The 25,876-nt window shown below is 39.0% G+C and overlaps 1 protein-coding gene across 1 annotated transcript in view; it reads right to left on the reverse strand.

Moving 5' to 3' along the window:
* Positions 1-25,046, reverse strand: part of CCM2 (CCM2 scaffold protein) — a 127,819-nt gene extending 102,773 nt beyond the window's left edge. The window contains exon 1 of the mRNA XM_027836908.1: positions 24,962-25,046. Within this exon, the coding sequence (XP_027692709.1) occupies positions 24,962-24,991 (30 nt within the window). The 5' untranslated portion in view covers positions 24,992-25,046. The remainder of the gene's footprint in view (positions 1-24,961) is intronic.
* Between the last annotated feature and the right edge of the window lie 830 nt (positions 25,047-25,876).

Below are 25,876 nucleotides of genomic sequence, written 5' to 3' on the forward strand. Positions count from 1 at the left end.
ATAATCTATATGAATTTTACTAAAGCATCTGATAAAATTTTCTTATAAGATCTTCACTGACAAGATGAAGAAGTATAAATTAAATGGTAGTGCCATTAGTAAGCTTCACTGCTGACTGAACAATTATACTCAAGAAGTGTTAATTAAGAGAACCTCTAATCCCTAATTGGTATGCTGTATGATCTTTGCTTGGTCCTAACCTGTTAAAAAAATTTTTCAGTGACTTTTATGACACAACATACAATACACAGAAGGCAAGCTTATTAAATCTGTAGATGACACTAAATTGGAAGAAATAGCTAATATTCTGGTTAACAAACTCAAGATTCATAAAGATCTGAAATTAAGGTCTAATGAGATTTAACAGCAATAAATGTAAAGTCCTGTACTCATATATCAAGAAAACAAAATCAAGGAAGGTGAAGACTTGATTTAGCAGTTCACCTGCTCAACTAAAAGTTCAATGTAAGTGGAAAGTATGCTATGATTGCCAAAAAGTTAATGCATTCAAGCTATAATAGTAGAATGTGTTCTTTACTCATCAAAATAGCACCGTATTGAGTTTGAAATACACACTTCATGAGAGGCACTGGCAAATTATAGTGGGTTAGGATGAGGTAGAAGATTAGATCTTTAAAGTACTTGCCAACTCTTAGATCTTTTTATTTTAGGTCTCAGCTCTTCCATGAAATCTTCCCCAAGTACTCTCCAACTGGCACACCTCTACCTTATTTGGATTCCTAATACATTTTCCACCACACCGTTCACCATTAAAAAAATGCCTTGTATTATTACCTCATTTTTTCATGGATGTTAGTCTTGTCTTTCCAACCAGAGTATAAACCTGTTAAGGTCAAGGAGTATGTTTGATACCTTTTTTTGTATGTCTCCAGTGCAAGGACAGTGTTCCATTCATAGCATAAATTGGAAAACCTGATAATGACTTAGCATGAATATACTAAGGAGACATTTTTTTCCTTGTTTGTAAAGGAAATTTTTCCCACATGAATTAAGAATTTTTCATTTCCCACATGATCTATGGATACTGCCAAATACAATGAGCAATGCATTCTTGCCTTTTCACAAATAATGACCCTAAGGACATAGAAACCTAATATATCAACAGATTAAAAGCAGGAAACACATTAAAAATGTCTTGACAAACTGAAATTGAAATGAAAATGAAATAAATGAAATGAAATTAAAATATGTCCAATTTAAAACTCTGATTCATGGATTCCTCTTAGTTTACAAAATATAATCCTCATGTGACTTAGATACCTCCAGATGATTAAGCTAGGTGGCACAGTGAATAAGAGCACTGGGTCTAAAGTCAGGAAGACTCATCTTTCTGAGTTCTGGCCTCAGACACTCACTACTTGTGCGATCCTGGGCAAGTCACTTAACCCTGTTTCCTCTGTTTCCTCATCTGTAAAATGAGCTAGTTCTATTAGCTGTGGGACCTTAAGCAAGTAATTTAAAGTCTCTAAGGCTTCATTGTATTTATTGTAAACTGAGGATAATACCTGGACTAACCTATAACATTGTTGTGAAGAGAATGCTTTGTAAAACTAAAATATATGTGTTTTCTTCCTATTATTAAATTGGTAGATTAAGGAGTTTCTACAAACATAATCTATATGAATTTTACTAAAGCATCTGATAAAATTTTCTTATAAGAGCCTCACTGACAAGATGAAGAAGTATAAATTAAATGGTAGTACCATTAGTAAGCTTCACTGCTGACTGAACAATTATACTCAAGAAATGTTAATTAAGAGAACCTCTAATCCCTAATTGGTATGCTGTATGATCTTTGCTTGGTCCCAACCTGGAAATGGCAAACTACTCCAGTACCTTTGCCAGGAAATCACCAAATGGGATCACGAAGAGTCAGACATGACTAAAAAAAATCAGCGAACAAAGATGATTATGAGACCAATGCAGCTTGGAGAACAACCATGTAAAGTTCTCAATTCACTGGTAAGCTGCAAACAACCAGGTAGAAATAACTATTTAAGGTAACTTGGAGTCAAATTAAAAACCAAGTACTTGTTCTAAATGTAACCCTATTAAGCGTAAAATGTGACATACTTTTGTCAGTCACTAGTGTTATATCAAATCATAACTTAAACTGTTGTTGTTTTTATTTATTTATTTATTTATTTATTCATTTTATTTTTAGGCAATTGGGGTTAAGTGACTTGCCCAGGGTCACACAGCTAGTAAGTGTCAAGTGTGTGGTCTGAGGCTGGATTTGAACTCAGGTCTTCCTGACTTCGGGGCCGGTGCTCTATCCACTGAGCCACCTAGCTGCCCCTGTTTTGTTTTGGTTTTTTTTAACGGGAGAGTATTATGGAGTTAGGAGTTAGTGAGCTATATTGGATGTGCTAAGTGATCAGAGGCTAAAAATATATATAAATAAAACATTAAAAGAAAAAAATTAAAGTACTCCCCAACCCTCAACAAGAAAGGCTCCCAGCCAGCACTTCCCTAGAACTCAACTGAGGTCCTCAGATCTCCCCTGGTTCTGGTTATTTATCAAGATTTCCTCTGAGTGACCTGACCATTTCTAAATAAACAAGGATTTTCTGAAGGAGTCAAGTTATGTCAGCATGAAGCAGGACTTAGGAAAACTTTAAGTGCAAGTTACACTTCTATTAATTCAATGCTTTCCATACTATTCTGAAACCAAACTTGCAGAAATCTTGAGAATTCTCAGTAGGCCAGCTGAAAATCATCATGAAAGAAATGGCATCATTCCCTGTCTTGACAGCTATGGTTGGCCTGTGATACTCTGCCACAGCACTCCTGTTAAGCCTCCTAAGAGCAGCACAACTAACACTGTATCTTTTGAATTGTTTTTTTTTTTCTGCCTGGGGAGCCTGTCAAAGTCAAAATACATCTCTCCACTCACTCACAGGCAAGGATCCTGAAGTTATCACTGCTTCTTAGGAAAAAAGAGAAAAGAAAAAGGAAGAAAAAGCAAAACAAGAAATTCCTGACTGATGACCAATAGAGAGTAGAACAAAGGAACACAACTCTGGCCAAAGAACATCATGTTCCAAAAGCCCACAGACAGGTGTAGCACACTATCTTTCCAGAAGTCAGCTGGCTGCCTTCTTCTCTGAGTGTTAGGATTTTAGAAAGCTTTGTGAAAGGTACTAGGATTAAAAACAAACCACCTCACAGATGATAAATGATGGAAATAGTCAATGCTGGAGTGGCCATGGATAAAAGTCACTAAACTGTTCATGTCCTTAGACCCACTAATCTCAATGACCAATAATATTAGGCAAATACACCAAGGAAGTCAAAGATTAAAAAAAAAAAAAAAGGAACCATATGAAGCAAAATAGTCATAGAAGCATTATTTGCATAGCAAAAGACTGAAAACAAAGTGGACAATCATCACTTGGTGAATGACAAAACAAACTGGCACACTAAATGTTACTGTACTGTAGGAAATAACGAATGAGGGACTCACAGAAACATGGGAGAATTCACATAAACTGATATGGAGTGAAGTAAGCAGACGCAGAAGAACAATATATGTGATGAATACAATATTGTAAACAAGAAGAATACTATAAGGAATCCAACCTACTAATTATAAAGACCTATTTTGGTCCTGGAAAATAGATGATGAAATGCATCTCCCTCCCTCTGGTACAGAAGAAAGGGGAAAGAGAGGAACTATGGGATGGAATTTTACACATCCCATCAGGCTCATCAGTTAGTTTTATTTAACTGTTTTTCTTTGGTTCAAGAAGGGCTCATTTGGAAGTGGAGTATATTTAGAAATGACTATGATATAAAAACAAAAAGCATCAGTAAAACTTATTAAAAAATTAAAAAACCCAAAAGCTCACCTTTGATGTTTACCTGCCTGCTGCTCTTAAACGTCTTGTTACATTTTAAGCAAATCCAACCAAAATCATTGAACCCCAGGGTCTAATAGTGTAACTTCACATATGTCAGGGACTGAAGGATAAAAGTTCCCATCTGCTGAGTGGAAAGGCCCTATGGATGCCAACATTTAAAGAATCTTATTTTTGAAAATCCTGTCTCTGTTGTTTTAAAATCAATAATAATAACTAATATTTATGTAACACCTAGCATGTGGGAGGCAGTGTGCTAAGAAAAAATATTTCTTTTTAAAAACCTTATTTTTAATGACTGTAACTTGTTTTTACTGCATCTTCATTTCCAAATCCATCAGCAATACAAGAGAAAGAAATCAAAAGAATGGAAATAAAGGGGAAAAAAAGCTATACCCACTTGCTGATGATATAATGATATACTTGGAAAAATCCTAGGGAATCAGCAAAGACATTAATTGAGACAATTAAAAGCTTCAGCAAAGATGCAGGCTACAAGATAAATCCTCAAAAAGCAACTGCGTTTCTACGTAGTAAAAGCAAAATCCAGGAAGTAAAAATAGAAAGGAAAATCCCACTCCAAATAACTACAAAGTGTTTAAATTTTCTGGGATTGATCTATAAAAGCACATAAAAGACTTACATGGATTCAATTCAACATGCTCCTTAAAGAAATAAAGAACAACTTAAATAGCTGGAGGAATATTCAGTGCTCATGGCTAGGCCGTGCCAATGTAATAAAAATGACAATACTACCAAAGTTAGTTTACCCTTTTAATGCTTTAACAATCAAATTATCCAAGGGATACTTTATAGAACTTGGTAAAATAACAACAAAATTTATTTGGAAAAACAAAAGATCTAGAATATCAAAGGAAATGATGAAAAGAAATAAAGATAAATGGAGAATGGTACTTCCAAGCTTCAAACTATACTATAAAGCAGCAGTCATCAAAACTATCTGGTACTGGTTAAAAAATAGAGATGGATCAATGAAACACACTAGATAAGGGAGAATCAGAAACAATAGAACTCAGTAACTTAGTGTTCAATAAAATGGAAAACAAATTACTTAGGAATCAACTCTTCATTTGATTAAATGTTGGGAATTTGATTAAATCTATTTGATTAAATATTCAGAACTTAGCAGTCTGGCAGAAATTAGGCTTAGACTAACATCTTATACTATATTCAACAATACATTGTTAACAGATATGCGACCTTACTATTAAAAAATTAGAAGAGAAGTGGATTATATACCTCTCACAGCTATGGGTAGGAGACGTATTCTTAACCAAACCAGATAAAAGCAATTACAAAAGGTAAAACAGATAACTTTGATTATAGGAAACTTCTGCATAGACAACATTAACGAACCTAGCATAAGATGGGAAGTGGCTGAATGAGGAAAAAAGTCTTTATATCAAATTTCTCTGATAAAGATTTGGTATTAATAAACATAAGACTAACAGCCATTCTACAAAAAATTAGTGGCCAAAGGACATGAACGGTTTCCAAAGAATTGCAAAGTATTCACAACCATGTGAAAGAAAGCTTCAAATCTCTAATAAGAATCTCTAACAAGAAGAGAAATGCAAATCAAAACAACCCTGATGCAAATCAAAACCTTACACCCTGGAAATTGGCAAAGATAACAAAAAATAGCAATGGTCAATATTGACAGGGTTGTAGAATGATAGGCACCCTAATAGATTGTTGGTGGAGCTGTGAAATGGCACAACCTTTTTGGAAAGCAAATTGGAATTATGCAAACAAAGAAACAAAAATATCCACACCCTCTGAAATAGAGACCCCATTACTAGGCTTAGGCCCCGAGAAAGATATCAATGAGAAAATCCCCATATACACCAAAATATTTAGAGTAACAATTTCTAATGATAGCAAAGAATTAGAAACAATGGATGGTCATTAGCTGAGGAATGGCTAAACAAATTGTGGTACAAGAAATTATGTATGTAACAAATATATAGAAACGTGCAAAGATCTACATGAATTCACGCAGAATGAAGTAAGCAGAGCCAAGAAAACAATACACACAATATACAATACACACAATAACCACAACTATGTAAATGGAACAGCCATACACAAAAAATCAAAAGCAAATGTAACAAAATTATAAAGATCAAACATGACTCAAATGAAGAGATACCTACCCCTTCATGGAGGTGGGAAGTCCACAGGTGTTAAATATTGCACATGTTTTGATACTTTTTCAAAGTATTTATCAGCTGGGCTGATTTTTTTTTCTCCTTCAAAAATACTATTTTGCTATATGGAATGGGTCTCTGGGAGGAAGGGGGGTACTGGGGATAATCACAATGATGTAAGAAACAAAAGATGCTAATAAAAACTTATTTTAAAAAAAGAGAGAGCGAAATCAATCCAATATCACCAGTTTTTGCTTTGGGAATGAGTTCCCAAATCACTAGTGAACCAGTGATTCCAGAAATTAACAAGTGAGAAGATGCAGTTTTTTTTAATTAATAAAAACCGATTTATTAATCATTTGCAACCTTTCCAGAAATGAAGGTAGGATTACTAATCACAGCTGTATGGACTACTGACATACAGCTGCATATGCTACTTCAGTTTACACCCTTCTCTCTCTCTTGATTGATTGTTCCAACAGTCTCCTAATTGATCTGCCTGCCTCAAGTTTCTCCACTCTCTAATTCATCCTCCACACTGGAGACAAAGTGATTTTCCTAAAGCACAAGTCTGACCAAGGTACTTCCTACTCAATAAACTCCAACAGCTCCCTATTACTTTAGGACAAAATATAAAATATGAGCCCTATTTAGATTTTTTAAGTCTTTCACAAACTTAGCCCCAACCTGTCTTTCCATTCTCACTGTATGTATATTATTCCCCCTACAGTACTCAGCAATCTGGTCAAACTGACTCTGGTCCTCACACACAACTTTCTGGATCTCCCATCTCTGTGCCTTTGCACTGGCTGTCCTCCATACCTTGAATGCATTCCCCTCATCACCTCTGCTTCACTGAGTCCAGTTTTTTTTTTTTTTAAATGCAGCTCATGATCTAGCTTCAACATGAAGTACTTCCTAATCTCCCCAAACCACTAGTGTCCCCTCCTCCCTCATATTTATTTTACACACACACACACACACACACACACACAAACACAGATTCTCCAGTAAGGTCCTTGAGAGTACAAATTCATTTTGTTTGTATTTTTAACCTCGGAGCCTAGAACAGTACCTGGAACATAGTATATGCTTAATAAATGCTTGCTAATTGATAATAATAACTCGTGTATAAATCATTTCCTTCACTAGAATTCTATAAAGTGGGTAGGATAAGTACTATTATTATCATTTTATAAATGAGGAAACTGAGGCTCAAGGAGGGATGTAACTTACTCAAGATCATACAACTAAGTCTTCTGACTCTGAGAGTACAATGCTTGTTCTATTATACTATATAGCTTATGGGAAAAGAAATTATTCATATATGATGAGACCAAGATGTACAGGCCGGAGGTATTCATACCAAAGCTTTGCTGGCATTTTTGAAGTCCATAAAACCTGAAGGAATTACACATATCAAAGTAAGGCAAGTCCAGAAAGGTAATTCTGTGGTATACTGGAGAGGATATTTTCATTTTAAAAGAAAAACAAAGTAAAAGAGAATAGGAAAATAAATCAATAAAGCATTTAGTAGGTGCCTAACTATGCTATGCATTGGGAATACAAACACAAAACTAAGACAGCCTCTGCCCTCCAAGAATTTACAACCTATTGTGGGAAGGAAAGGTGGATACAACATTCTGAATCCTCTGTAAGCATCAACTGAGAAATGTCTGAATAGGTTGTGGTATGAGAATGTGACGGAATAGTACTGTGCCCTAAGAAATGAAACGAACAATTTATACTATAAAATCAATATAATCAAAATGAACAATTTTGAGAACTTTTGAAAACTGATGAAATGACCAGAGCTAAAAGAACAATTTATACAATAACAACGCTGTAAAAATAAACAACTTTGAAAGCTGTAAGAACTACGATCACTACAATAACCATTTATGATTCCAGAAGACCAATGATGAAATCTGTTAATCATGAGAGGTAATGGATTTAGGGTGAAGAATGAGGCATAATATATTTTCTGTATAGAGTTACTGAAGAAATTTGCTTTGACTGTACATATTTGTTATAAGAAATGTTTTATTTTCCCCCGATAGAGTTTGAAAGGGACCTTAGAGAATCAGTTCTGTTTCTCCAGTTGTTTGTGGTATACCTCCACCTACATGTCTCAAAGAGATCTCAAACCAACACGTTCGAAACTGAACTCAGTATCTTTCACCCTAAATCTAACCCTCTTACAATCCAGGGCATCACCATTCTTCCCATCACTAAGGTTTCTAATCTAGGAGTTATCCTCTATTTTTACCTCTCCCTCACTTTCCAAATAGAATCAGCTGCCAAGTCTTGTTGGTTTTACTTCCACAACATCTCTCATGTTGTCCCCTTCTCTCTACTCACAAAGCCATCACTTTAGTTCAGGTCCTTATCATCTTTCACCCCGACTATGATAGTAGCTTTCTAACTGGGTCTCCTTGCTTCTAGATTGGCTTGACCTGTTTTTTAATGGAAGCATTATTGACTCTTTATGATTCTTTTTTCCTTTTCTAGATGTTCACAACTTTTCTTTTAATATGTTCTCAGACTATACCAGGAATCAACACCAAAATTACTGGCTGAGACAGAGTTTACAGAATTCACTCTTTCTTTTTTTGAAAATCAAAACATTTATCCTTCTCTAGGACTGCCACATCTCTCCTCTATTGCAGAATCTAAGATGACAGGGTAGTTTATCAACCACTGCTTATCAATTCTATCAGGACACTGAGCCTGGTGACTCAAACTCAAAGGCAACTAAGTGTTCTCTTGTTATTCCTTTATCTCAAATTTTAATCCCTTCCTTTTTTTTGTTTGTTTGGATCTGTAATTTCACTGGTATAGGGCAGAGGTTCTCAAACTTATTTGGCCTACCACCCCCTTAAAAAAAATTACTCGGTCCCCCTGGAAATCTACTTTCTTTAACCTTTTAACAGTTTTTTTTTTATTTGAAAGATTTGAAAAAAATACAATTTTTAAAAAATGATGCATCTTAAATTTACTAATTTATTGTAAATTTGTGGGGTTTTCCCTGCATTGAAATTTTGAAGACACAATTTTGCATCATGTAATCCTATAGTATCATATTGTAAACAAGTCATTACACTCACATAGCCCTGCTGATGTATGCTGGACTTCCCTACAATGTGCCTGCCAACACCTGCTTGTTAAGACCTGTCAGCGGACTTGACTACTGATAGGTTATAACTTGCATTCTGTATGTTTATTTGGAAAATGACATAATCACTACGACTTTTACTCTGTTACACAACAGATGAAATATGTACAAATGGTTTTTCAAAATTTTCTTCTCTTCTCTTCTTTCCTTATCTTCCACCACCCTCTTAATTTTTATTCAACGTCCCCCCAATTACACCCTGAGGCTACTACCACCCCCCTTGGATAGTTCTAGCACCCTCCAGGGGCACCTACTTTGGGAACCTATACAGGGAACCCTAACATCAGCAACTGCTCAGCAATTTAATTGTTTGGGGAACTGAAAAGTTAGGTGACTTTACCAAGAGTCATAAAGCCAGAATGTCAGGGTTGGGCCTTGAATTCAGGACTTCCTAACTCCAATAGCCAGCTTTTTATCCAATATGCCAAGCTGTTTCTCCAAATGCCTATGTGTCATGTTTATTCTGTCCTTGCCATTCCAAAGATTATTCCCTTTGGCAAGAAAGATAAATGTTGAATAGCTCCATCCTCTCTCCATCATCTACTGTCTTCCCATTCCATCCAATATTTTCTTTGATCTTCCTTTCCCCAATTTAAGATTATCCTTTTGGGTATTTAAACTGCCTCAACTATCATTGGTCACTCTTTCTTCTGAAGTCCTGTACCATTCCTTGTGGTACAGTGTTTAGAGGCCTTGGAATCTGATAGATCTGTCAGAACCCCATCTTAGACACTTATTTAGTTATGTGGCCCTGGGCAAGTCAGTTAATTTTTCTAAGCCTAAGTTTTCCTCATCTGTAAAATAGGGACAATAAAAACACCTTCCTCATAAGGTTGTGAAGATCAAATGAAATATTTGCCAAGCAATTTGCAAACTTTAGAGAACTGTATAACAGGTATTATTATTATTATCAATCATATCATTTACTAAAGAATACCTTGTATTATTTACTTTTCTTCATATGTGTCCTACTTCCTCAACTAGATTGTGAGTTTCTTGAGGACAATGATCATGTCAAGTACCTCCTGCTATCTCCACAGGCTTGCAATATCCCAAACACACTAGGCCCTGGAAAAATTTCAATGTGTATATACAAAGTAGAGAGCTGTGTCAAAATATACTCCTCTTACAGAGCTGCATACATCCTCATTACACATCTTTTAAAAAAGCTCAACAAGAAGATAGTGGAGTAAAAGCAGTGACTTGCTAGAGCTCTCCCCCAAACCCCTCCAAATACCTATTAAAAAATGGTTCTAAACAAACCTAGAGCAGCAGAACCCACAAAAAGACAGAGTCAAACACATTTCCAGTCCAAGACAACCTGGATGGGTGATTAGAAAGGTCTATCACACCTGGCTGGGAGAGGAATGCAGTTTGGCGTGAGTGTGCAGACAAAATAGGACTCAGCAAACCTGGAGCAAGCCTCAGAGGACTGAATCATAGGCAGCTGTGGCGGTTTCCAGACTTCTCAATCCACAAACACCAAAGACAACTTAGAAGGTCAGTAGGAAAAGTCTGTGACTGTGGCTGCTTTCAGAGCTTCCGGCCCACAGACTAATGGGGAATTGAGTGGCTGATCAGAGGGGGATTGCAGAGATCTTTTGCTGGTGCTGAGGTAGGATTCTCTTGCTTTGCCTGTGCTTGGATCTGGGTCACAGTTCTGGGTGGCAATCCTGGGGCGAGGAGGAATGCTGGTGTGGTGGAGTCTGTAGTGGCAGTGGAGAGGGAATCCTCCTCCCAGTTCCAAGGCAGAAAAGAGTGCTTGTGGTCACTCATAGACCAGAGCAAAGGCCAAGAAAAGAGTAGATGCCTCGCCCTTTATCATACCACCTTGGGAAAACTGGTCCCCAGATGTATCTCTGAAAACTGCTGCACAAAATCTCTGAAGCTTCGGACAGTACATTCTCCACATTAGAAGCAGACCCCTACCTTAACAAAGAGTTTAAAACTCAAGTAATTGGCTGGGATCATGAGCAAACAAAGGAGCAAAAAAAAGTCAGACCACAGAGTCTTTCTTTGGTAACAAAGAAGATCAAAACATGCAACCAGAAGAAGACAACAAAGTAAAAGCTCCTACATCCAAAGCCTCCAAGAAAAATATGAATCAGTCCAAAGCTGTGGAAGAGCTCAAAAAGGATTTTGAGAAGCAAATAAGAGAAGCAGAGAAAAAACTGGGAAGAGAAATGAGAGTGATATAAGAAAATCATGAAAAACTAGTAAACAGCTTGCTAAAGGAGAACCAAAAAAATACTGAAGAAAATAACACCTTAAAAAATAGCCTAACCCAAATGGCAAAAGAGGTCCAAAAAGCCAATCAGAAGAAGAATGCCTTAAAAAGCAGAATTGGCCAAAATGGAAAAGGAAGTCCAAAAGCTCACTGAAAAAAACACTTCCTTAAAAATTAGAATGGAACAATTGGAAGCTAGTGACTTCATGAGAAATCAAGACACTGTAAAACAAAACCAAAAGAATGAAAAAAATAGAAGACAATGTAAAATATCTCATTAGAGAAACAACTGACCTAGAAAATAGATCCAGGAGAGATACCTTAAAAATCATTGGACTATCTGAAAGCCATGATCAAAAAAAGAGCCTACACATCATCTTTCAAGAAATTATCAAGGAAAACTGCCATGATATTCTAGAACCAGAGGGTAAAATAGAAATGGAAAGAATTCACCGATCACCTCCTGAAAGAGATCCCCAAAGGAAAACTCCTAGGAATATTGTAGCCAAATTCCAGAATTCCCAGGTCAAGGAGAAAATATTGCAAGCAGCTAGAAAGAAATAATTCAAGTACTGTGGAAACACAATCAGGGTAACACAGGATTTAGCAGCTTCTACATTAAGGGACCACAGGGCTTGGAATATGATATTCTAGAGGGCAAAAGAGATAGGATTACAGCCAAGAATCACCTACCCAGCAAAACTGAGTATAATCCTTCAGGGGAAAAAATGGATATTCAGTGAAATAGAGGACTTTCAAGCATTCTTGATGAAAAGACCAGAACTGAACAGAAAATTTGACTTTCAAATATAAGACTCAAGAGAAACATGAAGAGGTAAACAGGAAAGAGAAATCATAAGGGACTTATTAAGGATGAACTGTTTATATTCCTGCATGGCAAGATGATGTTTATAACTCATGAGACCTTTGTCAGTATTAGGGTACTCGGAGGGAAAAAACTGTATGTATGTTTATATATAGACGGATAAATAGAGGGCACAGGGTGAGTTGAAGATGAATGGGTGACATCTGGAGAATAAAATTAAGGGGTGAGAGAGGATTATACTGGGAGAAGGAGAAAGGGAGAGGTAGAATGGGGTAAATTATCTCACACAGACAAGAAAAGGCTTTTACAGTGGAGGGGAAGGGGGGGAAGGTAAGACAGAATAAGTGAATCTTATTCTCATCGGATTTGGTTTAAGGAGGGAATAACATACACACTCAATTGGGTATGGAAATCTATCTTACCCTACAGGAAAATAGGGGGGAAGGGGACAAGAGAGCAAGGAGATGACAGAGGGGAGGGCAGGTTGGGGGAGGGAGTAATCAGAAGTAAACACTTCAAGGAGGGACAAGGTCAAAAGAGAGAATAGAATTAAATAGCGGGCGGAATAGGACGAAGGGAAATATAGTTAGTTTTCCACAGCATGACTACTATGGAAGTGTTTTGCGTGACTACACATGTATAACTTGTATCAAATTGCTTGCCTTCTCAATAAGGGTAGGTGGGGAAGGAGAAAGGGAGAAAATTTGGAACCCAAAGTTTTAAAAACAAATGTTAAAAAAAATTGTTTTCACATGCAACTGGGAAATAAAATATACAGGCAATGGGGTATAGAAATCTATCCTGCCCTACAGGAAAATTGAAGGGGAAGGGGATAAGAGAAGGGGGGGGGCAGAGATAGAAGGGAGGGCCAATTAGCGGAAGGGGTATTCAGAATGCATGCCATTTTGGGGTGGGAGGAGGGATGAGACAGAGAGAAAATTTGGAACTCAAAATATTGTGGAAGTGAATGTTGAAAACTAAAAATAAATTTAAAAAAAGTAAAAAAAAAAAGTTCAACAAAATTCATTCTTATACATACATACTAGGGAAGTATATAGACGTGACAATCTTTAAAGTATTATACCAAGGAATCTTTACATTATCTTAGGGTGGGGAAGATAATAAAATTAATGGAAAAATACACTATGAAAACATCAATAACTACAGACTTATACACCTACTTTTTCATCTTTGAGAATGCACAAACACATCAAGGGCATACTTGATGAAAATAAAAAGGGAACAGGTAGACTTTCACAAATAATTCTCTTTTGCAGGCTACATCTTTAGAGTCACACAACTGACTAAAAGTTCCAGGCATGTGTGTTTATTGGTTACAAAATAGCATCTGACTTGATAGAGCACTTTTTAGAACACTCCTCCAACAAGTGGCCTCTCATACATATGTTAAGGTCATACAATATTCCTTGATAAATGCAGCCACAGAAATAACTGTTTGATGACATCATTAACATCAATCAAGGCATAAAGGCATGAAAGGTATATTATACAAGGTCCAAAAGAAAAGAGATTCTCTATAGTTGCTGAAGTCTTCCAGATGTTATTGGCAAATAATAACTGGAACTACTGCATCAATTCCAGAACATCTACCTACAGGAGCTCCCTCAGTTAAACTCATGATCATTCATGATCATTAATGAGACTAATTTAACATTTCATACAAGAAAAACTGAAAATATGAAAAATATCTACTATCCGATTTATGCCATGCAATTAGATGTTCAATACATTGAGTTAAGGCACATAGCAAAAGCAATACAAATAGATAATGAGTAGGAACCAGAATTGAATAGAAGGTGGCTGGACGACATCTGGGGAATTTTGCAATGCTTTTAATAATTTCAAAGTGTTCCCCAGGGCAAAGACTCATCTTTTTTGAAAATTTTATTGATGCCTTTTGTTTTTCACACCCTAGTCCTTTCCTAATATCCCCTCTCCCACCCTGGATTGAACACTCTCTTATAACAAAGAAAAAGCTAAGGAAGACCAACCTACAAAATGATCACATTTGATAGGAAGTAAAAGTTTCCACCTGGAATCCTTCAGTTCTACTGAGAGCAAGTAAGTATTTCACCATATGTTCTTCGGAACCTAACCTAAAGACCCATATTTTAAACACAAATATTCTCCTCAGAATACCTGCCTGATGTGAATATTGGAACACCATCATCTCCAGAGAATTAAAACAGCGGGTGACCAAAAAGGCAACAGAGAGAGATGCATGGTGGGCATAATAAGTAAGTTACAAATTCTTTCGAAGGCTCACCCTATGCTCAAGACATGGCATTAAGAAGGCTGCTTGTGTAGAATGACTGAGGAGGGATAAGAAAGATGGCCTCAACACTCCACTGGGGCTCTCAAAATGGCTGGATGCTCATGGCAAAGGGAAAGGTGGAAGGGGGGAGGAGATAATAGAAGAATAAGGACAAGAATCAAACAGGGTAAGAAGAGTCTGTATCAAGAGACTAGGGTCTAAGTTCTGGCTCTTACATTTTGACTATGGGCAAGCCATTTTACTTCACTTCCAAACCACTGGTTTTTTTCTCTATGAAATAAAGACCTGTCCAACTTTCTACAGTTTTGTTGGGAGGAAAATACGTAGCAAACATTCATGTGTAATAGAAGTAGGAATTATCTCATCTAATACCTTACCCCAGCCTCCCTGACAGGGGTCATGAATACTTCCAGTGACAGGGTGCTCACTACCTCTAAGGACAGGTGAGAGTTATTTCCTTATATTGAGCCAAAAGAGCCAGAGTGATATAATGAATCTGGAGTCAAAAGACACTGGATTACCTTCTAGCTCTGCTACGTGCTACCTATGTTACTATGGACAAGTCATTTAACCTCTTTAGGCCTCAGTTTCCTCACCTGTTAAAAAATGTGGGCTTGGACCAGATAATCTCTAGGATTCTTTCCAGTTCTAAATCATATTTTTTTTTCCTTTGACACCATGATTTTTCTTTCTCTGATCCTGAAATCTAATCAACTCCAAATCTCTGAGGCCTAATACAACATTATGGCAATACTTTTTTGGGTACCTTATCTTGGATTGAGTGTTTTCCTTGGTTAATAAATTAATTGATAAGCATTTATTACTATGTGCCAGGGACTGCAGTAGGTGCTAGGAATACATAGGCAAAAAATGAACTATTTTCATATTATAAAAAATAATTTTAAAAGGTCTAGTTAGCAGCTCTGAAGAAGGTTAAATTCCTATATAAGCAATTCATTATTTTTTTTTAGGCAATTGGGGTTAAGTGACTTGCCCAGGGTCACACAGCTAGTAAGCGTCAAGTGTTTGGTCTGAGGCCACATTTGAACTCAGGTCCTCCTGACTTCAGGGTTGGTGTTCTATCCAGTGCGCCACCTAGCTGCCCCCAAAGCAATTCATTTTTAACAAAGAATCTCTTCAAAACTTTTCTTGATAAGTTTCTCCAGTAGAATGGAAGCTCCTTGAAGGCAGAGACTTCTGTTTTGCCTTTGAATCTTAACACCTATGCCTGGGCAAGGTAGGAACTTAGTCTTGATTTAAGTGAAATGAATATTATTCCCTAGGTACTAAGTAATCTACCCACACTTGTCTAAGCTAACTTAAAAATTCTACTGTAGTCACCTAGGGCACCTTTGTATTCAATCTCCATAAGGAAACCTGAAATTAAATGCTAGTTATATTGTATATCCATTTTTTTGGTCTGGCTTTTAAGTTTATCTCTATTTTATGAGAGAGAAACAATATTTCTAAAGAGTTTATACTGCACAAAAAATTAAATAGATTTTTAAAATCTAAAAGAAAACAGCATTTCTAGAGTCTCAAGACTTTTTTTTTTCCCAGAATATAGCATTTAAAAGCTGGGATACATCCTACTAATTACTTAATCCAGTCCCTCGTTTAGCAGATGAGCAAACTGAGGCCTAGCAAAGTAAAGTGATTTGCCTTGGGTTACATAATTACATTGTGGCAGAAACAGAACTGGAATGCAGGTCTCTTAATACACTCTCTAGTCCTTTTGATAGGGGAATGCATTATGAATATTTGGCAGGAAATTTACTTTCATATTTATGTTTTGTTTAAAGTGAACTAAAATGGCAACTCGTCCCTGAACATACTTGATAGAACACACAGGAAGCATGATAAGCAATGAGAAGATGCTGATAAAGGATATAAAACAGTGTCATGGATGATCAACAGTGAATTGAATAAAAGTTATTCAATTATCCCTCCAAAAATTACAGCAGATATTTTATTCATTAGTAAAAAGTGACCTCCAACAAATGGTGAAACATTTTGCTGCATTTTTTATGGCAGTGGTGATATGAACACGTCCTTCCTAGATAGATCTCTTTTGCCTCCCTTGGTTACAAAGTGCACGTTGACTCCCTGCTGCCCCCCTCCCCCCACCATTCTTAACTCCAAATTCTTACTTATTGTAATCTATATCAAAAGATATTATCTTAATTTCACACATTTAATACTCACTATCAAATACATTACTTAATTCTTAACACAACTATGAACTAAAAATGTTAAAAGCCAGTTTCCTTTAGAAAAGAAACCCTGAATTTTGGCATTGGTCCATATAGTTAATCAAAGAATCTTCCCTTTTATTACCTACTTAAATGCCTCCTGGGCTGGGAAAAAGCATCCGAGACAAAGCTGACAAATCCAATCTTGCTACTTTGGGAACAGCTGTTGTTCATAGTCTCTCTGACAGCTATTTGAGAAAGTGACCAAGGTAAGAATAAAACCAGCAAAATCAACAACAAAAAAAGCAATATGCCAAGGGCTGGCACAGACCCTTTCAAATAACAGGCAGTGACATTAACATGCAAAAGAGGAATGACTACTCTCCACTCCTTACATAGTATACTGCCTTGACAGCTCAGTACCCAAAACACTGAATTCCAATTTTTTAAAAAATATATTACTACAATTCACAATTCTCTAATTTTTAATGCTTAGATGGATGAGGAGAATGTAAGTTCAAGAACATCTTATCACTTGTGGTCTTGATCCTAAATCTTGGGCCAACATTAAATGACCTTTATCACAAGAGTGGCTTTAGAGCCCTCCTCAACTCATAGAATATCAGTTTTCAGAACTGAAAGGGATCTTAAAGCCCTCAGTTTAAATATGAGAAAACAGAGGACCAAAGAGGTTAAGTAATTTGCCAACATCACTTTGCTAGTTGGTGACAAAATTTCTCCACACAACTGACATAGTGATTTTCCAAAACTGCAGGTTATTCCCTACTCAATAAACTCCAGTTTACTTACTTCTAGGATCAAATATAAACTCCTCTAGTTGGCATTTATTCTTGACAACCTGGCTCCTTCCTATCTTTCCAGTGTTCCAGTCCATGTATGCTACAGTACAACCATATTGGCTTACCTGCTGTTTCTCACACACTAAAATATTTTTCCCTATATCCATGTCTTTGCACTATTCTATAAAAACAGGTCTGCCTCCTGAAAGAAAATACATAAGTAAACTGCTGATGGAGACATTTGCCTAATATTAGGGTTCTAGTCTTTTGTGACCACGTGCCTAACACCGTTTGCTCAAACTCAACAAACAGGACTGGTTATCCAAAATTCAGAACTCATTTTCTTTCCCCCTAAAGCCCTCCTCTGGTTTTCAATTTCCTTACTACTATAAAGAGCACCACTATTAACACCTCACTGTTGCCTTTAACTCTCATTCTCACCCCACTTTTGCAAAATCTTGTCATTTTTATCTTTAGGAGATATCTTGAATACTTTCCTTTATCTCAAATCACAGAGCCATCTGTGAGGCCCAGGGGCAGGTCCTTAATCACCTCACACCTAGACTTAGGCCAACAGTCTTCCAATTAGTCTCCCTGCCTCAAGTTTCTCCCCACAGTTATCTTAAACACAGGTCCAACCAAATCATCTCCTTATTCAATAAATTCCAGTGGCTTCCTATTAAACCTCCAAGATAGGATATAAAACACTGTTTGGCTTCTAAAATTCTTCACAACCTGGCCCTTTCCTACTTTTCCAGTTTTCTCATATATTTATTCCTTTCTACCTACTCTAAGAGCTTAAAACACTGGCCTCTTACTATTCCTTAAACAGGACACTGTTCGCCCACCTTCTGCAGGAAGCCTTTCTAAGTCTCCTCCCTCACCCCCTTCCCTCTGATATATTACCACTCATTTACACTGGTTTACTCTCATTTACTTGGTTGTTTGCATGATGTCTCCACAAGAATTCGAATTCCTTGAGATCAGAGACTAGGTTTTTTTTTCCCTTTTCTTTACATACCTAGTGCTTTGAACAGTGGCTGGTGCAGAGCAGGTGCTGAATAAATGCTTGTTGAATGCTTAAGCCTAGATTCTAGCTTCTTCTTGTCCAGCCTCTCTGGCCCGAGTCCCAGCATCTTTTTCTCCTCCATCTTGGTTAATAATTCCTACTGCCTGCTCTACGTATTATCTGCTCTCATGAGATGATAGTTCTAGACTTGGCCCCTTACATGTCTAGACCTTCATCAGCTGTCTCTTCCTCCCTGACCTTGCTGACTTCTCAAGATTTAACTACTTACCATACCTGTTAACCCACCTCGAGTCTAGCTGCACACCCCTTCCTGGTCCTTCCTGGTCTATCCTTGTTACCACCTAAGTCTCAGCATGGCATCTATTTGAAAAACCCAAACATGGTCACACTAATTTTGTTATTTTGGGCAGACCACAACCACTCTCAGCCATAGACCTTAACCAAAAAATGAGGAGGTAGGTGAATTCTTTGGTTCTATCTATGGCTAACAGCCTACGATTCTGACAATTTCAGGGGTTCCAAATTATACTTAGGCTAACATATGCTCTCCCAATCATTTGAAGCAGTGGTTAATTTTAATGCTTTAGCTGAGGGATGAACCAGATAACCCAAGGAATATGCCTGACCTTAAATGGCTACAATTCCACCAAGAAAGTTGGAAAGTAGGAAGGTCTTTAAAAACTAAAATAAAATAAAATACAATACTAAAACTAAACTAAAAACTAAAATAAATTTTTGTACCATTCAGGATACATCATTGAATTTCCTCTAAAAAAAAAAAAGGAAAATCATTTAAGACATGGGAGAGCTTATACTGGAAAAGATGGCCATATGATGACATTATCTTCTAAACAAGTGAACTAAAGTGAGCCATTTTACTCAAGAGACACCTCACTGGGCATAAAAAGAAACCCAAAACATGACATTTAACCTCAAATTTGTACTTGAGTTTCTAGTTGTAGCTGAAAACAGGCAGCAAAGTACTGACAGTGGGACCCTGCTCCATCCTATTCAAAGCCAATTACTACTGCCTATTTTACGCATTTAAAAACATTATTTGGAGATGGAGTTCATTCACCAGACTGCCAAAAGAATCCACAGCATAAAAAGATTGAGAATCCCTATTGAAGAACTTTCAAATAGACAGAGATCAGAAGCTAGACACCATTACATTTACTTGTTTTGAAAAAATAAATTGTCTTGTTTTCATATTTGCTAAATTTCCTCCTGTACCTTCCCCATCCCTCTTCCAAAGAGCTATCCTATTTAACAAAGAATTTTTTTTTACATTTTTTAACGCAATTGCTTAAGTGTGATTCCACATGTAGACTTTAAATACCTCTATAGTTGGCCAAGTTGTGAGAAAAGGTTAAGTCTCAAATTTCATGAGTTTGGGACAATCTCAAGTTGACACTTGAAGAGCAAAACCTCTGCTACCATAACCTTAGTATGCTGCATTGCGCTAATATGTATAGAGTACTGTGTCAGATATGCATCACTGCCCCAAAACGATCTGGCCTATATAAAAATAAGCCAAGGCAACTTGCTAGTATGTGAAAATAAATTTTAGTACAACTCAGGATAAATCATTGAATTTCCTCTAACTATATATAACATAAAAATAATCACAGTGTCAGTATTTCAACTGTCTTGTCATTGACTTCCTTTCAAAATTATTGAAAGTTTTACTATTTAATCTCAAATCTCCAGAACATCTTATTTATATATGTCCCCATATTTCTCAATCTCAAATCACAAAATTTCAGGGTTGAAATGAACCTCAATGCTTATATAATCTTTTTACATGGGGCAACAAAGTGGCACCGTAGGTAGAGTACTGTATTTGGAGTTAGGAAGACCTGAGTTCAAATCTGGCCTCAGACACTTACAAGCTGTGTGACCCTGGGAAAGTCACCTAACCTGTTTGCCTCGGTTTCTTCATCTATAAAATGGGGAAAATAGCACCTGCCTCCCAAAGTTGTTGTATCAAATGAAATAATGATTGTAAAGCACTTAGCACAGTACTTGGCACTTAGTAAGTGCTACACAAATGTTAGCTGTTATTATTTTACTTGAAGATTCCCAGGGAAGAATAAGTAACCAACTATTTCTAAAAGTAGTCCATTCCACTTGTGGATGGCTATTCTAATGGTTAAGAAGCATGTATTTCCTTACATAAAGCTTAAATTCTTTCCTCAAAACTTCTACCCACTGACCCTAGTTCTGCCCCCGTGACCTCCCCAAGAGAACAAATCTAATCTCTCATTTCTCATTTAATCACATATATATGTAAAATGCTTCAAAACACTATATAAAATGCTATTATTATCTCTCTTCCACATGACAGCATTGAAAGTGCTTGAAGACAGCTATGAAATCAATCTCTCCCTACCTACTTCAGTCCTCTTTTCTCTATATACTCTCTGTGACCTCATCAGCTCCTATGGATTTAATTATTGTCTCTACACTAATGACTCTCAGATCCCTAAAGCTTTAATCCTTTATCATCAGTTGCTTGCTGGACATTTCAAACTGGATGATGGAAAGAGAACTCTAACTCAACATGTCCAGAACACATCTCGTTATCTTGCCCTAGCTCTAGCCAGCCGTCTCCCAAGCTTCTCTACTTCTGTCAAAGACACCACTAAGACTTACTTAGCTCAAGCAACAGCTTCTACATGAAGCTTTTCCAAATCCCCTCAATTACTAGTGCCCTCCCTCTCAAAATTACCTGGTATTTAACTTCTTCATATTTATTTGCATTTATTATTCATATCTATTCTGTTCATACTAATACATCCTTGTTATTTCTCATTAGAATGTACTCTTTATGAGATTGTTTCTTTAAAAGTGTTTTTATTTACAGCACTTAGCACAATGCCTGGCATACAGCAGGTGCTTAATAAACATTTGATTGATTCAACCAATGCTCATCTAGGGTGGACTTGAGGCCCTTCACCAATCTGGTTACTCTCCTCTGAAGGTTTCCAACCTACCAATATACTTCCTAACTGTGGTACCCACAACTGAACACAGTACTGTAGATGTGGTCTGGTCAGGGTAGGGAACAACAGGACTATTTCCTCCTCATTCCTAGAAGACATGTGCCTCTCTCCCTGAGGCCAGATATTATCTTAGCTTTTTGATTGGCCATCTCACAGTGGTGACTCATGTTGTACTTGGAGTCTAATAAAATCTTCAGATGTTTTTCTAGCTGTTGTTGAATCACACCTCCCCACAAATTTTGTGAAGTTTATTTCTTGAACTGAAGTATAAGACTTCACATTTGTCCCTATTAAATTTCATCTTCTGAAATTCAACCCAACATTCTGTCCTTTCCCTCCTAAAGGTCATTTTCTGTAGCAAAGAAAACAGGGCACTAAAGACACCTTTCTGTAGTCAGTTATCCTCATCTTATGCACCTTGAGCAGTGGTCCAATTCCTTATGTCCTTCTTTTCCCCAATACACATTAAAAGACCCTAGTTGTCTTTAGCACTTTGCTAGCCCCAGGTCCTTCTGACCTTTATAAGCACCCTGGTATCTGCCCTTGCTTGCATATTCTGCACATTATCTTCTGAAAATCTAAAAGAGCTGCTGAGTTCTGTACATCTATATTGGTCTCTTCAGACAATTTCCATTTTTCTTCCTCATGAAAATTATTTCCCTTTGTGTCCACTTTCCTTTCTTGAATATCCTATCCCTCCTGAGATGACATTCCCGAGTCCTACTTAAACTTCCTCTGAAACATCTGAAGTCTGCTCTACTAAAGTCTAGAGTGTATGCCCACCTTTCCACTCCTCCATCACATACTCTAGTCTTTGTTTCCTAAAAAGAAATGTTTTACTATGTAGATAAATACTCAGAGGTCTCAACTGCAATCCAGCTTAAACAGGGAATTTCAGGCAAGTAAGTGGTCAAATGGATAGAATGATAGACTTGATATCAGTACGATCTAAATTCAAATCTGACCTGAGATACTTACTAGCTATATGATCTTGGGCAAGTCACTTAACCTTTCAGCCTCAGTTTCCTTACCTGCAAAATGGAGATAATAATAGCATCCCCAACCCTTGTATTTGTAAAGTGTTTGTAAAGTACTCTGCAAACCTTACGATATCTAAATACCAACTATTACGATTAACTGTTATTTCGATTTTCCCCAAGTTCTAACCTTGACCCATTTGCAGACCAGCAGACCAAATATATTTAAGAAAAATCCCAACCCCCTCTCAGTAGTGTTTCTAGCACTCTTTGCTGCCACCTTTCTACATGACGGCTACTGTAGGTAAAATACTGCCCTTCTAACTCAATTTTAACAACCAGTATGTGACAGGTATTACTCCAACAATCCACCAAAAACAGACCTGGTTCTTTTCTTCATTTCATGTTCACCTTCCATTATTAGATAGCAGCCACTAAGTGATCTCTCTTTTGCGGTTTTTCAATTAGTTATATAGTTGAAAACCTATGATTTGAAAGTGTCTTTCGGGGCTGGTGTCTGCCAAATCATAATTTTTTGTAAAAATCCAATTGTAATTTGCAACACATTTTCTTAGTTACAAAAAGAAAGACATTTAAAAGACAGAAGGTCAGATTTTATATTATACCTAGCACTCATTATTGCACATGGCTTCAAGTGAGACCTATCTTATGTGGGCCACCCTCTACAAGAGGCAAAAACTAATTAAAAGGATAAACTCTACAGTAAGATGTGTAACCAAGCACTAAAACCAAGGATGTGACATAACTTGATTTTTGTTTTAAACCTGTGTGGCTTCACCTATGTATACAGACACACATGAAAACTGCAGGGAGACACTTGGATCAGATCACAGTTTATTAAAATATGCATGCATTTTATTAACACCCACCTTCCATTTACAGCCAAAAGCTACTGTAGTTGGTGCTCCTTTATTTTTAGGGACAAAGTGGGCTATTTTATTTGTTGTTTCAAGCCTGTAATTAAAGCCATCTTTTAAAACTGCAAAAACTAGGACCTTGGTGAACCGATTAGGATCTTCAGCTATATTCCCAAATCAACTGCCAAAGTATCTTACAAAGTTCAATCAAACTGGTTGCCCAGATACGTTACATTTAACAAGTTATTAGATCACACAGAATAAAGTACAAATCCTTTGCTCTGGCTTGAATCCCAAACTAAGGTCGAGCGAATAATGTGCAAAACATTGCTAACCTTTTACCCATTTGGCTGAACTATGTAATTCACATGAACTTAATAAATCCGACCTACTCTTTCCCTTTCCCCTCACAATCAGCTACCCCTACGACCACCACTTCCTCTCCCTCCCCTGGTCATGATCACACATTGGTAACTCACACACTGGGAAAGAGCCAACTAACATTTGGGGTTAATTTCAAGGCATTTTAAAAGAGAGCAATGGGCCCCGGAGAAAGGAATTTACTGTGTTTCGAGGAAATGCTTTTTAACTAAGTCACAGAACTTGGGGGCCTACAGACTCCTACCCGGTGAATTTCCCTCCCCCTCAGGCAAGTTGTGCCAAGTCTCACTTTTCCCACCCCCTTCTTTTTTGGGGCCATCCTAAATCCCTCTGCCAGACCCACCATCCCTACCCACATATCCTTTTCTCCATCAGTCCCCAGCTTTTCCAAGCGCCTACTTCTCCTCACTCCTGGGTGACAGGGATTCACACATCTCCTCCTCTGTACTCGCACAGCTAACATCCTCAGTAAACAGCCTGACACCACCCAGAGGCTAAGCGCTTTGCACAGTCCTGGATGCCCGGTGCGCGGTCCGTCCCGGCTTCCCCTCCCCGTCCGTCCACACTCTGGGTCTCTACAGATCCCACGCTTATCCCCCACCCCGCAACGGGTACACACAGACACCGACACACACACTTCCCACGGCAGCCCACCCCTGCAGGTCTCCCACCATCCCGGTCAAACCCAAATTTCCTCCTCCTTCCCCACTAAAAGCGAACGAGAGTATCCCAGTCCTCCTGCCCACCCACCCCGCCCCCGCTTGTCCAGGACCCTTCCTTCCTTCAGACCGTCAGGACCTCTCTCCTTAGTCCCCCAAGACCCTTCCTTCCTTTGGACTCGCAGGACGTCTCCCTTTAGTTTCCCAGGACCCCTCCGCTCAGTCCTCCAGGATTCTTCCTTTAGACCCCAAGATCTCTTCTCTTGCCCCCCCCTCCCCCCCCCTTAGTCTCCCAGGTCCTTCAGACCCTCACGAACTCTGCCCTTAGTGCCCCAGGACCCCTCCCGAGTCCCCTGGCCCCCGCCCCGGCCCTTTCCCCCTCCCCTCAGAGTTCCCTTGGGGTCCCCAAGCCCTCCAGGATCCTGGCCTCTGGGTCCCCTCAGGACCCTCTCGAGGTTCTTACCTTCTTCCCTTTCTTGCCCTCCTCCTCCATGTCTCATGTGTGTGGCTCTGGCAACGGCGCGGCCCCCCCAGGGGCACCCCGGCCGCGGCTCGGCGCCCCCGCCCCCGCCACGGCGGCTACATGCCCCCTCCCGCCCCCACGGACCCCGCCACAGCCTCCGCTCCCGCCGCCGCCTCCGCCTCCTCGGCCGCCGCCGCCGTGCTCGCGGCCCGTCGCCGCCCACCCCCCCAGTCCCGCCCTCTCCGGCCCGGCCCGGCCCGGCCCCCGGGGCTCAGTGGGGACAGTCCCCGCCCCGGTCCGCAATGGGATAGACCGCGCCCCCTCCGCCCCACCCCCGACTTCCGGGTCTGACGGCCCCGTCCTATCGGGCTCCTCCTGGCCCGCGCTCCCCGCCCCCCAGGCGCGCGCCAGCCCGTGCCCCCGCCCCGCCCCAAACCGGGCGCGCGCGGTCCTTCCTTCCGCGCGAGCGCAGGGTGCCTCAGGGGCGACGGCGGCGGCGAACTCGGGAGCAACTTTTCAAGCCTACCGCCATCTTTTGGGCGTAGAAGTTCCCAGCCGGCCCTGCGCGCCCAGGAGGACTGACCTCAGTCCTCCTGCAGCCGGGGCCTGCAGCGGCGCCGTAGGATGGGGAGGGAGGGGGAGAACGAGAAGAACGCAGGCGCAGAATGGAGAGTAGACCGGGGGGGGGGGGCGGGACGCGAGGCGCTCGTTCACCTCTCTCCCTCCCAGGGAGACGCTTGGAACATTGGCGGACCATTCAAACCCTCGCAGTCTTGGCCTTCACAAGCCGCCTCTGCCCTCCCCTTCTCTTCAAGGTTGTTTGAGGAGGCAAGGCCCCCTCCGATCCGGGCCCCCACCCTTCCTTGGGGCAAGCTGTAGGTTGACCGGGTGTGTGGGTGGCCACGGGGTGGTTGG

Source organism: Vombatus ursinus, unplaced genomic scaffold, assembly GCF_900497805.2.
Source record: "Vombatus ursinus unplaced genomic scaffold, bare-nosed wombat genome assembly UNPS02014820.1, whole genome shotgun sequence".
Lineage (NCBI taxonomy): Eukaryota > Metazoa > Chordata > Mammalia > Diprotodontia > Vombatidae > Vombatus > Vombatus ursinus.